This window comes from Vipera ursinii, assembly GCF_947247035.1.
Source record: "Vipera ursinii genome assembly, chromosome: 8".
Taxonomy (NCBI): domain Eukaryota; kingdom Metazoa; phylum Chordata; class Lepidosauria; order Squamata; family Viperidae; genus Vipera; species Vipera ursinii.
This window is the reverse complement of record NC_139519.1, coordinates 17,106,289-17,121,806: the sequence shown is the minus strand read 5'-3', so window position 1 is coordinate 17,121,806 and position 15,518 is coordinate 17,106,289. Positions and strand designations below refer to the sequence as shown.

The 15,518-nt window shown below is 39.3% G+C and overlaps 1 protein-coding gene across 2 annotated transcripts; it reads right to left on the bottom strand.

The window, feature by feature from the left end:
* Positions 1-1,104: 1,104 nt before the first annotated feature.
* Positions 1,105-15,133, bottom strand: SIAE (sialic acid acetylesterase). Of its 2 annotated transcripts, none has more exons than XM_083368285.1 (10): positions 14,996-15,133; positions 12,798-12,956; positions 11,137-11,312; positions 10,144-10,282; positions 9,639-9,822; positions 8,387-8,496; positions 8,175-8,308; positions 6,896-7,050; positions 5,725-5,920; positions 1,105-4,786 (listed from the first exon to the last, which is right to left on the bottom strand). In XM_083368285.1, the coding sequence occupies exons 1-10, from the start codon at positions 15,057-15,059 to the stop codon at positions 4,550-4,552; spliced, it is 1,554 nt and encodes a 517-aa protein (XP_083224411.1). In that variant the 5' UTR covers positions 15,060-15,133; the 3' UTR covers positions 1,105-4,549. The 2 variants fall into 2 exon arrangements, with proteins under 2 accessions (XP_083224411.1, XP_083224412.1); XM_083368286.1 differs by having other exon boundaries at positions 12,798-13,117; positions 14,996-15,095.
* Positions 15,134-15,518: the final 385 nt, after the last annotated feature.

The following is a 15,518-nucleotide window of genomic DNA, read 5'->3' as shown; positions in this document are numbered from 1 at the left end:
AAGAGAGGGTGCACAAAATCCTTGGAGGGGACAGTTCGAAATACACCCTAATTGCTTTACACAATAAAGTGAAGCTTAAAAGCTAGATGAAATTGATAAGCTGGATCATCTTTCCAGCGTTAAAAAAAAAATTGGATAATTGATTTAAAATCATATTCTTTAAACTTGGCACGATCAACATAAAGACCAGTAAGTAGGTTCACAGGTCCTTATTCATTGTTTACTGTGTAAAACTAAAAGCAGCTAGATAAGCTCCCCTTTTAAAAAAAAGGTTAGTGTTAAAAACATGCTGAGCCAAAGCTGAACTTTGATGATTTAAGTATTTGACTTCTCAGAGCTGAGCAACAGGCTCAAAAAAAAAGCAAAGTCTTCAAAGAAAATGCTCTGGTTTTAAATAATCTATGGTTTTAATTAAATATTAAGGGCTGTGGATTTGGGGGAGTCTGTAGTTTGTGCCTTCAGGTCAGACTTGAATCTTGGGAGACTGCAGTGTCTTCTTCCTGAAAATGTTTTCTTTGCCCCGTTTTTGGAAGTGATTTCCTCTTCGTCTTCTTCCCAGGTCTCACAAAAAGCGACTGGTCCAAAGTACACCCCCCCTGCCCGCCCGCCCCCCCAGCTGGCATTGTTCCTAACGTGGGGCTAAAACTCATGATCTCCCAACTTCTAACCCAGTGCCTTTAACTGTGACCCCGAATGGGCTTTCTTAAAGTTTAAGACCAGCCTTTTAAACTGTTCCTGGAAAGAAGTGAAGACAGAAATCCAATACAAATTAAGCTAATGCTTCGGCATTCAGTAGCAGCATCTGTTCTGTGTTTTAGATGGATAGTTCCTGTTTTTATAAACAGCCACATATGCAGATTGTTACATAATGATTGTGAATTATAGCAGGCACAAATAACTTTTAACAAGGGAAATCAATGGCCTAGCAAACCCATATAGAATCTCCTAGTAATTAAATCGAACAGCCTTCAGTGCTCAGTGGAAAGGCAAAATGTAAACCAACGTTGACAACATTTGAGAGCTTGTATTAATTACATCCCCATGTAAGATAACAAAGCATAAAGACACTGAAATGATGTAAGCAAAAGAATGACAAAATTCACCACAGTTTGTTTACTCTTTTTTCATGTACCAAATAAGATCTTGGGCTTAGAAGAATGCAAAAGGAAAAAAAACAGAAGAATATTATTTATGACAAAGATGAGTGTATTTAGAGAAGGGAAAAAACCTGCAGAGTAGGCAATGCAGTGTCAGGATTGTCAGCCTTGTATCTAACTGCAGGAATCTTTTCTCTTTTGCAAATATGTAGCTCTTAACTAGAAGCATTCTGAAGCCATCTGCATTTAACCTAGATCTTGTGAGAAAAAAGATGCTGGACTAAGCTGATCCAAAATGTTTCTTATTTCTTAGAGCCTTCACATAATTAAAGGAAAGACTGAAACTTAAATCAGTGGTCTTAAATTCCTTTACACAATTCCTGCCAGGGTGAATGATTGAACATTCAATTTTCTAGGCAAGAGGGGGTTGTTTTAATTGAGACCTCTTAAATCAGAAAAAAAATTTGGACTTTTTAAATCATGGGTGGAAATCATACTTCCACTTTGCTATTGCAGATTAAATGGACTCCAGAAGATGGTAGAGGACAGGAAGGCCTGGAGTAACATTGTCCATGGGGTTGCGATGGGTCGGACACGACTTCGCAGCTAACAACAACATTGCAGATTATTTCCTCAACAACAACAAAAACACACTGACTGACACAATAACGGAAGTATAACTCATTCATTTTTAAATCATACAAGACCATTATCCAAAATATTTACCTACGCAATCTATAACAATCCAAACACCCATGGATTTCTGGAACTATGAAAGAGGAACAACTGTAAATCAAGAATTTTTGTCTGGCACTTTTTGTACAGTATACTTTCTGCCAGGTACACACACGAATGGCTAGGAAGTTCAGGACAAGTGACAATGCTCATGTCATGTGATTTTAACTGCTAGGCAAATATTTATACTTTATATATATTTCTAAATATTTATATTTATAAATTATATTTATACAAATATTTATTAAATCATCACTCCTTGCATATTAACTTAAACATAGGTCTGTGCTGAATAATTGCATACTTTTGAATGAATGAATTCAAATGATGAATAATTTTTTCCATTGGAAGTTGTTCTGCATAGAAATTTGAGGATTAATTTGAAATGCCCGCCAGAGGCTTATGGATTCATTTTCAAAGAATGATTATGTAGACAAACATGTATCTTGCTGCTGTCTACAGATTTCATTTTAAAGTAGGTATTTTTATCTAGGGTAAAAATTTCCATTAAATTAAGCATGACTTGTTTTTTTTAAAAAAATAGAATGGATATTACATGCAAACACTCCATATCCTTTCATTTGCAGTTAAATTGCCATATTTGCCCTGTCTGTCTCAACAGCCATGTAATTATAGGGAATGTTAACACTGCGTTTTCATTCCAACTCTTAAATTTGTTAAAGAAAAGAGCCATACAAGGGCTCAAAAATATAGGCACAGCACTTGAAAACATTTTAAATGAATGTTCAAATTAGGGATTTGTTTTTAGAATCACAACTGAAATTCTCTCAGACACACCTCCTACTTGCTCCCTAATTTAGCAAATAACCCATCTAAATCATTGACTTCAGAAACCCCTACTACAGCTAATCTGAAGTACATCTCCATCTACATTCAGTCCACCCTTGTCACAGGTCAATCTTACTCTCCCATAGGAGGACAAGATCAATTCAGGAGTGACAGCTGTTCCACAGTAAGGATGGATGGAGAAGTCCATATTTAACTATGAACTTAATTCTGCATTGTCCAATCAAGAGACAAGCTGAATTTTACTTCTCCTTTAAAGTAGCAACTTCAGTGAATTTTGCAAAGTTCATCAATTTATAAAAAGGGCACTGAGGTAAGTGGACAAAAATGCCAGCATTTCAAAAAGAGCAGTTATTAAGAAAAACCAATTCCTGTACAGAAATACACACTTTAGCTCAAATAGCAAAATAATTGCGTGCACTTGAAAATAAAATACCCATTTGATTCAAGCTTTAAAAAAATAGCTAATGTGGAAATAGAACATTTGAAATTGTTAATAAAATTACAAATCCGCAACACACTGAAACTGGCAGATTCACCCATCTAATATTCCACAGCCCAATGCCAGAGGTTAATTTTCAAAGAGCAAAGTCAAATAATCTCTACCATCTGGAATCCTCTAGCTGAAATAAGTCTAGCACATGAAACATCTCTTCTCTTACCTTCAAGTCTGTGTTATTTAACAAAGACCAATCTATTATTACTGTTTCTTATATAGTGAGAAACCTCATGGATCTGCTAGGAAATTCTGGGAGTTAAAGTTGCCAAATTTGGACAACTCTGGTTTAAATAGTATACCCAACAGATGCCAATTTCGCTCAGTTTGGGTGCAAAATCCTGGCAGATTTCTCCTCTAAGAAAAATATGCAACATACATACATAAGTGAGGAAATCAAGTTGATCGAAGCCCAATATGGGGAAATCCTCCCTGGCTTTTGGCTGGAGCCAAGGATTTTGCTTGAGAAAAGCCAATACACTTCTATGTTCCTATTTTTGAAAAGTGATATTGTGCTTTTAATGTAACATTTCATGTTTGAAAGGGTTTTACTTGCTGTGAGAATTAGTTGCTGCAGGTGGTAGTACAACATAATGTAGTTCTGGAATAAAATGAAAACCCAAGACCTTTATTTTAATCTGGAGGTCAATAGTAGTTCACTACAGGGCAGACAAGATACACAGTCTAGGTATCACTTTAATGCATCTGCCAACATCACTCAGCTTGCCAAGGATTGACATCCAGCAACATCTGGAACACCAAAGCTCGGCCATTCATTTTAGCACAAGGCGTGGCTTGTATTAGGCTTACTCTTGTAATAGTTGCATAGCAGCGTGAGGGGGTGGGAAACGTTGAGTGTTTTTTCCCTGCTTTTCTTATAACATGCCTTTCCAGATCAATTGGAGACAAGAGAAGAGGCAAATGGCTGGACTAGTATGGCTTTTTGCAACTGGCCCATCCAACCCATTCTTTGGGAGCTTGGCCTGCTAAATTCAGAAGGACTTACATTTAAACATGCATTGGAATGTCAATGTTCCCAGAGGAAGTTTTTATTATCCAGCCTTGTCATTCAGAATCCTGGCTCTCTTGGTTGCATGCAGGTAACCAGGGATTGTTTTAGAAGTGATTTGATTTCCAGTGAGGTACTTACAAAATAATTCCAATTATTACGGCACCTCAGGCAGGTAACAAGAATACGAATCATCAACTGATCCACCCTCCCCTACTATGACCTTTCTGGCAAGTTAAGTGACTGGGTTGTTCATTTTAAAATTCTTCTCAGCAGTCATCAACCTGAGAAGTTTACTACTTTGAGAAAAGGAAACTGTAGCTGTGCTCCACACTTCTTTCCCTCCCCCCCTGCACTCTGGTCTGCAAAATAAGCTGCCGATTCCTCTTTTCACTCTCAGCTCACTCACAGCAAAATCCATGCAGGGTTATTGTGGGAAAATGTAATGAAGGGAGGGGCAGGCAATTCCTGTAGATTGTAAATGGGACACTGTTTGTATTCACAAGGCCATTCAAACCAGGCGTAGCGCAAGCCCTTTATGCCATCTGAACAGGTTGGGCTCTGCAGGATTACCGAGTAGGAAGAGGATGACACCATGGACGCCGGTTTCCAACTGCATGTTTCCTGATTAGAACAACACACCTGTGAAAAGGCAAAAGAGCGCAATTGCTTCAGTTGAAGATTCTGCATCTTTCCAAGCAACAACTGCTGAGGGCTTGGTGTTAATTTGTGAACAAGAGTAAGGAACAGACGTTTCAGTTCTTGTTACTCCCTCTCTCCATGTAATTTCCCCCAATCTAAATCTCATCCTTTTAATTTTGATGTTTCTATTAATCTCACTGGAGAAAAGATACAACAGCGACTTTCTATGTTCAGGATTAGGGGAACTTGTGCAAAAAATGTATTATTATATTCATTAAAGGATGCCATAACTGAATGCCTCTTAACAGGATGACAAGTAGATGATGGTTTAATATATTGCTTCCTACACAGCACAAGATAGGCAGACAACTCTCTCAGAATTTGGGCTGAAGTTCCCTCTCACGCCTTGTCTTTGTGGTGCTATTTCTCCCTTCCTCTTGCCCGGTGTTTCTTAAACCTCAGCAACTTTAAGACGTGTGGACTTCAAATTCCCAGAATATCCCTGTCATGCATGCTGGCTGGGGTATTCTGGGAGTTGAAGTCCATGCATTTTAAAGTTGCTGAGGTTAATAGCAATAGCAGTAGCACTTAAGACTTATATACCGCTTCATAGTGCTTTACAGCCCAGCTCATCACAGAGTCAGCATATTGCCCCCCCCCCCCCCGGCAACAATCTGGGTCCTCATTTTACTGACCTCGGAAGGATGAAAGGCTGAGCCAACCTTAAGAAATACTGCTCTAGCCCAATCTTCTTTCTCTAACTTTAACAAGGCCATGTAGGCTACACACATCCATATGGATTTAGCAGTCACTTTCAAACAGATGGCAAGCAGGCCATAATTCAAGGCATAGAAAATCCTTCTCCATTCTGGTAGCTACTAGATGTATTGGACATAACAGCTTTAATCCTAAGTCAACATCTCTACCCCATCTTTTACCTCAAAAGTCTTGTTGTCCATGTGACGCAACTGAACACATTCCTCAAAGGTGATATTAAGAAGCTTGTGGGTTTCATTCACTTGCACTCTCTGAGGATAAGGACCCTGGAAGATTATACTTTTCTCCCCATAAGCTACTGACAGTGCTCCAAGATGCAACCTGTAAGCCACAGTCCGCTTATCCCGGGGGTGGATGCTGGAGGACAAAGAAAAGGGATGAGAGGGATCAGTGGGAACTAAGGCTCATTTTTTCCCACGCTCACATTTTAAAAAGGCTATCCAGCTGGCAGCCGTCAATATTACAAGTTGAAAGCTGGAAGTAAAGGTGGCATTTCAAGGACAAGAAATCCGAATGGATATCAGAGCTGCTGGATAGAGAGATGGGCTGCACACTAATTTAATAAATAAAAGAAGCCAGTCTAGAAGCCAGTAATGCCATTGCCTGTCTTGTTTTTTTTCTGTCTTGCAATCTGCCATCACTCTCTATTCTTGGTTCCTGCTCTCATTGTTGAGACTGAATCTCAGATATGGGGCATTGTAAGCAATAGTGCAGTGTATTTCCTTTCCCCCAAGGGGAAAAAAACCCCATTTCATCAGATGATGAGAATTTTAATCCATTATAGATTCTGCCCAAAATAAATCTGTTAAATCCCTAAGATGGCCCAAAGGATTTCAATGCTTTTGTTAGGACAGGATACAGAGTTGCTTTCTCAGGTACTGCCAATTAGTACTATTTACGAGATCAGAGGTCTCCAACCGTGGTGACTTTAAGACTTATGGACTTCAACTCCCAGAATTCCCCAGCCATCCCTATATAGATGGCCTGATCGTCCAGTCTCAGCCTTGTTTCTGATCGCACTGGAATCCAATCCATCCTTCTTTCAACCAGCTATAGTCCACCTTCCCAATCAAAGTCACCGTCTCCGTTTTCCCATCTACTTCAGTTTCTTCACACATCATGTACACATCACTTCAGTTTCTTCACTCATTCTACCTGCTTGTTTCTCCATCTCCGCATGATGCTGTTATCTTTGAATCCTTCTACCAAGACTGATATGACCCCAATGTAGTATCAGTCTTAAAAAAAACAACCCACCAGAAGCATTTTTTAACGAGGGAAGAAAACGTGCAGGAGAGTAGAGGCCAGATCTCAAGCAATTTTAAAACGTACCTGCCATAAGGAGATTCATTATCACCAAGATCTATGGTAACAGCCATGAAAGTATTGGGCATTCTCTTATTAGGGACATAGCCATAGTCTGCAGTCTGATGCCACCGAATCCGGGGAAAATTTTCGTTTGTCTGCACTTTGAGAGCTGTACATAACTGAAAGAGGGTAAAGAATGGACAGCTTCAAGAAAAGATAGCCACGGATTTCACAACTTATCTGTCATTCTAGTCAGCTCCTACTTAAACTGAAAGGCTCTGATACAAATCATGGACAGAACAGCTGTGGAAGGTCTGATCCTTACCCTGAATAACCATCATTCATTCAGTTATGGTTGTAGAAACATACAGAATCTGAGAATGGAAACAGTCCACAGATGGGTATTATACTCTACCAACAAATGATCCTTCTTGGCCCAAAAGGCAAATTCTTAGGTTTCTGCACTATAACAGCAGCAAGTGGGAAAATCAAACCTTTTGCATAATTTCACTGTCTCAATATTAGGCAGCCATCCTCAACATGGTGTCTTTCGTACGTAGTGGATCAACTCTTATAGTTCTCAGGAATAAGAATTATCGTTAGGGAAATGGCAAGCTGTCTGAAGAACTATGAGAATTAAAATTCAATGCATCTGGAAAACAACAAATGGGGGAGTGACAAAGCAGCAGCTTCAAAAAAAACCACATGCATTATTAAGAGACCTAATGGCTAAGATTGCTGCTTAACAGTTACAATTCTTGACGCACTGTTCTCTATGGCTGAAACAGACAGGAGCCGAGGTCTGTGATCTTTCATAGTATGTATGGATCCACGAATCACAGTCAGTCATAATCTGTTTAGTTTTGGCTGACCATGTGTGTAAATCCAGTCACGGGCTTGGTCATCTGAACCAGTCCACTGAATTTTTCAACAATCTATGATTAAAACCCACAACTTAGAGCAATGCAAGAATCTAGCCAACACTTGGGAGAGGAAAGCATGCCATATGGAAATATGAACCAATATTTATCACTGGTTAAGGATTTCACAAATAACCAGGAACAGAAGTCGTCCAAAGCTATATATGACTGATTTAGAAAAATACCCCTTTTCTGCATACGTCCCTTGCATTTTATGGTGTCAACCGACCACAAAACATTCACATTAAAAGCTTCAGATCATCGCATCTATTTAGATAGGAAGATTCTTCATCTTGAAAAAAGTGACATCAAAATTTAAAGGGACAGATTTAAATGAGCCCAAATAAACCTGCCCAGCAGTGGATTTCCATTCCTACACTTACCTGAACAAAGCCAAAGGGAAACTGCTTGTTGGTTTGCCCATCAGATCCTTCATGAAAGGCGTTTCGCCAATCGTCAATGAGTGCAGGAAATGTGCAATTGTACAGATCAGTGTTCATAAGAGTGTTGGCTTCCCCTGCAGTAGACCAAGGTCCAATACATTAGCAGCGGCAGCATCATTCCAGCTCAATCTTGCACTGGTACTCAAACATACCTTGATACCATATAACTCCTTGGATGGTCATGTTGATGAAAGGGCGAATCATTGCGTTCCAAAGCACTGATATTTCTCGGGGACCAGCATCAAGGTACATAGGAGGACTTCTGTAACACAACAGGGAAGATAATGAGTAAGGAGTTCTCACCAAGCAGATTCCTAAAGATCAGGAGCTTTCCTTGTAAAAAAAACCAAAAAAACAAAAACAAAAAGACAGCTTGGTAGTCACAGACACCTGAATTACTTCTACAAATAACTTTATTAGAGTTTTTAAAATAAAAAGATAACAACTAATGTTAGAAACAGAAATTAGAGAACAGAAAGAAAATACAAAGCCAAAAGTGCAAAACAAGAAAAACAAAAAGAAATACAAAGAAATGCCTTCCAACTTTCTGTTACCACAGATACAAATATGGCCTGGAATGGACCTCTTACTGTAAGGCTACAATATGACTTTTATTTTTTCAATTATCTAGTATTTTTTTAATCATCAAGCTCTATAATATATTTTCATTTTTTTCTGTTTCATGCAAAACATCCAAAACAGGCACCTAAATTATTGACCACTAATGTCATCAAGGATCAGACCTGCTACATTGTGTGTGTGTGTGGGGGGGGACACTTTGTTTAGTAAAATAGCTTTCTCCAACTGATGTTGTTCTGGAACATGGTCCTTTAACTCTTGCAATACACCTAAAAGTGCAACATAAGGCAGGCACATACTCACACACACACACTGAATCACAGCACTCACAAGATGATAGGATTGGAGGACTGAGAGAAATAATTACTAACATGGGTTTCTTTCATGCCTTCCTCTAATTTGTTGAGGGAAACTGACCCCTGTAACTGGTATGGGTTGAAATGGATGCGTACACATTTTCACTGCACCCAAGAGGATTCTTAAATTTCATTGGACTCATCCTGAATTAAGCAGTAAACAATTAGAACGGGAAAAATGTCATCGTAGTTACATGGACAAAAGATGTTAGGAGATTATAGAGACTTACGACTCTCTCCGAGCATTAAGCCGTAATGGTGATTTTAGCTTAATGCAATGTGCAAACACAACCAGAATGGTTTGCAAAGCAAGGTTTATAGCTGAGTATGTGAACAGAACCTTGGCCAATTGGAGATTGGAGGTTAATCACAGTGAAATAAACCATGGCTCAGCCAATAAGCAAACCCATTTTCTAGGATGGAAAGTATCAGATTAATTAAAAAATACACACAAGCCAATTTTCCTTACCTTTCAATATACTGTAACAGCCCACATTCATTCAAGGCATTCTTGGAGGACCAGGCCTCAATTGGAGTCCCTCCCCAGGAGGTATCTATCAACCCTATGGGGTACTTGAGTTTCTCAAACAAATACCGGCCAAACAGCCAGCATACTGCAGAAAAGTAGCTGAAGTCTCCGTGGCCCAGGTTTCCTGTGTGATGGAATATTTTTCTGAAAATTTAGAACATTTTGATGCTTCGGAAATAATACAATTATTAACTTAAATTTATTACAAAATATGCATTGTAAAAAGATCAAGTATGAAGGACCCATTCAAATCATTAAGCCTAACCCTCACACACTATCTGGCCTTCCAATACTTGCTATTCCTCCCAATATGTTGTGCTGGCAAAGTTGCCATTATCCAACTAAAATGGCCAGTTCTTAGCCCACCAATCAACCATAACATGAAAAATATCTTATTGGTCCTGCTGATTTCTTGCTAGAAGATTGACTTAAGTCAGGCTCTTACTGGCTGTTGGAATGGACCACTGCAAGTTGATGCCTCCAAGGTCTTGCATTTCCACTTCTGACTGAACAAGGGAAGTGGAAAATATCCGCACAAGGGGATACTTGGATGCATCTTCCATCTCCTTGCTAGCATTGAATATCTAGGAAGCAGAGAAGATTCCATTGAAATTGCAATTAAAAACAAAAGTATTATTTATTTATTTTTTTATTTTATTTTATTTGTATACCGCCCTTCTCCCAAAGGACTCAGGGCGGTGTACAGGGCAATAAATACCAAAAATACAAAATACAAAAGTTAAAAACAAATTAAACAATTGTGCCCGAATACAATAAATTAATTAAAACAGTAATTAAAACCCCAAACCCATCAGGCCAGGCCGGCTTGTTCAAATAAATAAGTTTTTAGATCACGTCGGAAGGAGTGCAGGTTGGGAGCCATCCGGAGCTCAACCGGTAAACGGTTCCAAAGGTCTGGCGCGCCCACAGAGAACGCCCTCCCCCTGGGGGCCATCAATCGACATTTTCTGACCGGTGGCACCCTGAGGAGGCCCTCTCTGTGGGAGCGCACTGGGCGGAGGGAAGTACATTCATACTTGCAGGCAACAGAACAAGCCAGGATCAGCTGTGATCTGCTGGTCTCCCTGCCTTGTTGGTATTCTAGCACAGTGACTCAACATTTCCTATTCCCCATTGACTTTGCTCATCAGAAGGTTGCAAAAGGTGATCACATGACCTTGGGACACAGCAACAGTCATAAATGTGAACCAGTTGCCAAGTGGCTGAATTTTGATCACATGATCATGGAGATGCTACAAAGGTTGTAACTGTGAAAAATGGTCATTAGTTATATTTTTTAGTGCTGTTGTAACTTTGAATGGTCACTAAAAACTACTTGTTAGCCCAAAATATCCTTTTAGCAAAAGTTCGAAATCAGTTCTCAGAATGCTTTGTCATCTGATCCCTCTTAGCTGGAATTTATAGGAATGTGGTTCACCTGTGAAACGGTCATCTCCATGTTACTCTGTCCACTGCAAATCCAGACATCTCCAAAGTAGATATCTTTTAATGATATATTGGACACTTCTTCCTTGATGTACTGGTGTACCTTTATAGTATAAGGACCTCCTTGGGCCACGGGATCCAGCATAACTTTCCAAGTGTCACAGTTTTCTGATAATATTGATAGGAAAAAAAAACACAAATTAAATCCCAGGCTTGATATCAACATTCTAAAGTATTCCAAAGTAATGAATGCACTAATATCAAGCCAAATTTTATTTGCTTACAGACCAATGTTTATCATAAAATTTGGCAGAAAACATCATTAGAGATGAGGAACATGCAAAGATCTGTGCCAGGAAGGTGGATTACAATTATGATTTCATCACTGAGAAGACTCAGTCGATTCACTCATATGTGAAAAGCAATTGGGGAATATATTCTAAGTAAGTTAGAATCATGGTGGGAACCTGGCTCTCCATATACTTCCTGCAAAATCTTCCAGCAACCATTAATACTGGCCTTGCTGATTGAGACTGATGGAAGTTTTCCAGAAAAGCATCTGAAAGATTTCTAATTTCTAATGTTCGATTTACAGCAGCTTGGCTGGTTTGGGAATTCTGGGAATTGAAGTCCACACATCTTAAAGGTATCAAGTCTGAGAAACACTGATTTAGAGTATTGAAAGGCCAATGCCAACTCTTTAAAACAAGCTTGGTTCAAATGGCAATGAAGAGAAACAAATTTTACTCCTTCCAGTGGTTTGTTAAATAGCAGCATTTTGTAACAGACTGTTTTAAAAGCAACTCCACGTAAAACAGATTGGAACTCCCACTGGAACATGGCTGGCTATCTGAAAAACACCATGAAGCTGGCAAAGGGCACCTTTCCTGTCACCATCAGGTCATCCATAGGAAGTGATGGGTCAAAGGGTACTCCCACGCTAGCCTCTTGTGGTTTTGAGCAGTAGTCTACTCACTAGAGATCAGTATCTTTCCCAGAATGACCAGACCTGACAGTTTCTCTTTATTGTGTTATAACCAAAGGTCAATGTTCTTGTAAGAAATGATGATTTATTGCCATATTTTTTCTCCTTGGCTTTTAGTAAAGCAGTTCTGCTCACCCAGGTGCCACAATCATAGCTTTATTTGGATTCCTGCACCAAGCAGCAGCAGCAGTTAAACTTGATGGCCTGAAGCGTAAGAAGGAAATATAAAGCCACCCAGACAGGAATGGAATCAAATCCAAGGTCACTCTAGAAAGAAGCCCCATTTCGGCGTCTAACATTTCCATCTGCAGGAACTAGGTATGTGTAGTCTAACAAACAGAAGGCCTAGAGGTGCAGTTGACTATTCTTCAAAGCATCTGAGTGCAGGACAAGAAGTAACAGGTGGAACCTAGAACTAAGGAGATATTTCCTGACAGTGAGAATAATCAGTGGAACGACTTACCTCTGGAATTTGTGGATGCTCCATCACTGGAGGTTTTTAAGAAAAGACTGGACAGCCATTTGTCCAGAATGGTGTAAGGTCTCCTGCTTGAGCAGAGGATTGGACTAGAAGATCTCCAGGATCCCTTCCAACCCTATTATTCTATGTTCTATGTATGAGCATTGTGACAAGGAAAGACATGTACACAGTTAATATTATGAATTACCTTCCATCTGTACCATTTTGGTCATAACAGTCTGATTCTGGGAGAGTGTCAGCATCACCTTGGAACCAGGATCTCCAAAGCCCCATATGATTGCACGAGATGGTTCCTTCTGGAGCACCATGTGATCAGCATAATAGGAAGCTAAGTGAAACTTAGCACCTGAGACAGACAAAAGGGCAGGACAATCTGATTTACAGCTGCAGCTTCTCAAAAATACTCCAGCAATGCCTGTGCTGAAGTACAACCATTCAATTCTGAAGACATTTCTGAACAGCAAAAATAGCTGGCAATTTGTTAGAGGTTGTCAAGGAAGCCTATTACTGAGAAAGAAAGAATATATTTCAGATGCATTAAAAAAACTTTGAAGATTACACAACTACTTTCATTGTTTCTCTCTTTCACATGATCGTATTTTTCCTATTTTTTCAACTGATGCTGTTTTCTGCTGCTCTCCCCACCACATGTACATTCATACAATCTCCCATTTCCTTATCCAAAATGATCTTTAGAATTCCACTTTTATAGCACAAAGTTTTAGGAAAGTATGGCATAGAATGTGTATCTGTATCTTTATGTGTGAATATTTTTTTAGCCCAATTCTGCCATGTGACACTTCGTGACTATTTTATTTTATTTATTTTTATTTTTATTCCATTTATATCCCGCCCTTCTCCGAAGACTCAGGGCGGCTTACAAGCTTAGCAGTAGCCTTCATTCTATGTATATGCCTGCTTATTAGGGCTTTCACACACACCCCCAAGTGGCATTATTACAAAGTCAGCTTAATTGCCCCCAACAATCTGGGTCCTTATTTTACCTACCTCGGAAGGATGGAAGGCTGAGTCAACCTTGAGCCTGGTGGGATGCGAACCTGCACTAATTGCAGGCAGCTGGGAGGAGACTCTGCCTACAGTCTACAGTCTGTCCCTGATTCCCTCCCCATTGCAGGAGAAAATAGAGGCCACTTTGCTTTCTTGCTATTATGAATTTAAATAGCGCACTATTGCCTCCATTCAATATGCTGAACCCCGCTTAATTAAATACAGTTCCTGTGTACTCCTGTCACAATGCCTAAGCAAATACAGCTTAATGTGATTGCTAGATTAACATGTCAGGACAATGCCTAGGTTTTCACAATGTCCTGAACACAGCTAACCATCTCATTTTAGTCTAGTCTAGCATCTTGTACAAACCCAGCTGTTAAGTCTTTAAATAACCTGGCTCAGCATATTGTGTGAGCAAAGCCATAAAAAAAGAATTTAAAAACATCTCTTACAGCTATGGCAATCCTATACTTATTTACTTGAAAGTCACTGATACAAACAGAGATACATATACAACATTATATCCTTAACAGAGCTTGAATGACTGAAGGAGAGGAATCAGTACTCTTACATTTTATTTGAGGCTACCTTAGCTACTTTTTAAGAGGGTTATTAGAAATATAAATTGATAAATATTGGAAGATAAACATTTAAATGAAGGCTCCAGCAGCCAATATCTTTCTCCCATCATTTGAAGCTCTGTTAGCAAGAATCAGTTTAGTATTTAACTGAGTTACAGCCTGGCTTGTTTCATACTCTACTATAACATCTCCAGATGTTACAGAATATAGGCAACAGTGGGTGATATGCAACAGAAGTTGAACTAGGACAGGATGCCAAGCAAGCAGTGTTTCCTTGTACGGTTGTGTAGTAGGAACAACTGCATGCTGCTTTTCAGGATACAATGTAAACTTGAAAATTGGAAAACTCAATGAGAAAACTGCAAGAAAATTTAACAAACCCATTATCAAACAGACAGCAATCATAAGCAACTGTTAACAAAACTAATATGCAATCCTGAATATACCCAGGAGTAAATTCTTCTGGGATACTGAACTCAAGGGACTTTCTTTGTTTGTAAATATGTTTAAAGTCAGAAGGAAAGCTGACATATACTGTATTCCTCTACTGAGATGAACTAATTATCCTTACCAAATGCTGAACCAAACTTTGTTCAGTTTTAATCTCAGCCTGTGCAAGATACAAACAAAAAGCATCTGGTGGAAGCTTAGCACCATAGAAGGGAAGCAAATTCCTACCAGCTAAATGCTGTTATTGTATTTTTCAACAGACACTGATTTTTCTAGATTGCACTTGCCTGGCCAGTAGTGCTCATTCATAAGCAGAAGCAGCAAACTGCCTCTTCTCACTCACCTGCTGTATAAGCCAAGAGAAACATGAATGGCAAAGAAGCCTCCATCGTCCTTTTTGATATCATGAAGTCAGAAAGTCAGCGTATACAATTCTGGGAGCAGAGAATGTCCAGAGTCTGTATCTTAAAGACACCAATCTCCTTGTGACCTCACATTGGGCTGATCCAAGCCATGAAGTAACATAGGACTAGTAGGGGGAAAGTAACACAGCTGTTTATAGGTATGGCAACCTTGTCACCACCCAGCAGAAATCAATCCTTCATAATGCTCCAGACAGTTTCAAGCGTTAGGCCGAGATGAAAAAGGCTATTTGACTGTAACCTAAATCTGACCCACAGGATCCCCTTATGACTTGTGCCTCTTCTGAAAATGTGCTTCCTGAATTTGAGGAAAAATAGCCTCTGAAGCAGAGAAAAATGCTGTAAGGATAGCAAAGCAGTTGGAAATTTGTTTGAATTCCAATTTATCTCAGTGGTACATTATTGGCGCTTGTAACTATGCAAATCCACAACTTGGGCTTAGTA

Bases quoted from the DNA above. Each gene is read 5' to 3' on its own strand.
- SIAE (XM_083368285.1), bottom strand. From the start codon at position 15,059: ATGATATCAAAAAGGACGATGGAGGCTTCTTTGCCATTCATGTTTCTC. The intron at 8,309-8,386 runs GTATGTTTGAGT...GGTCTACTGCAG, and splicing joins AGGAGTTATATGGTATCAAG to GGGAAGCCAACACTCTTATG. The intron at 5,921-6,895 runs GTACGTTTTAAA...TTTGTCCTCCAG, and splicing joins AATGAATCTCCTTATGGCAG to CATCCACCCCCGGGATAAGC.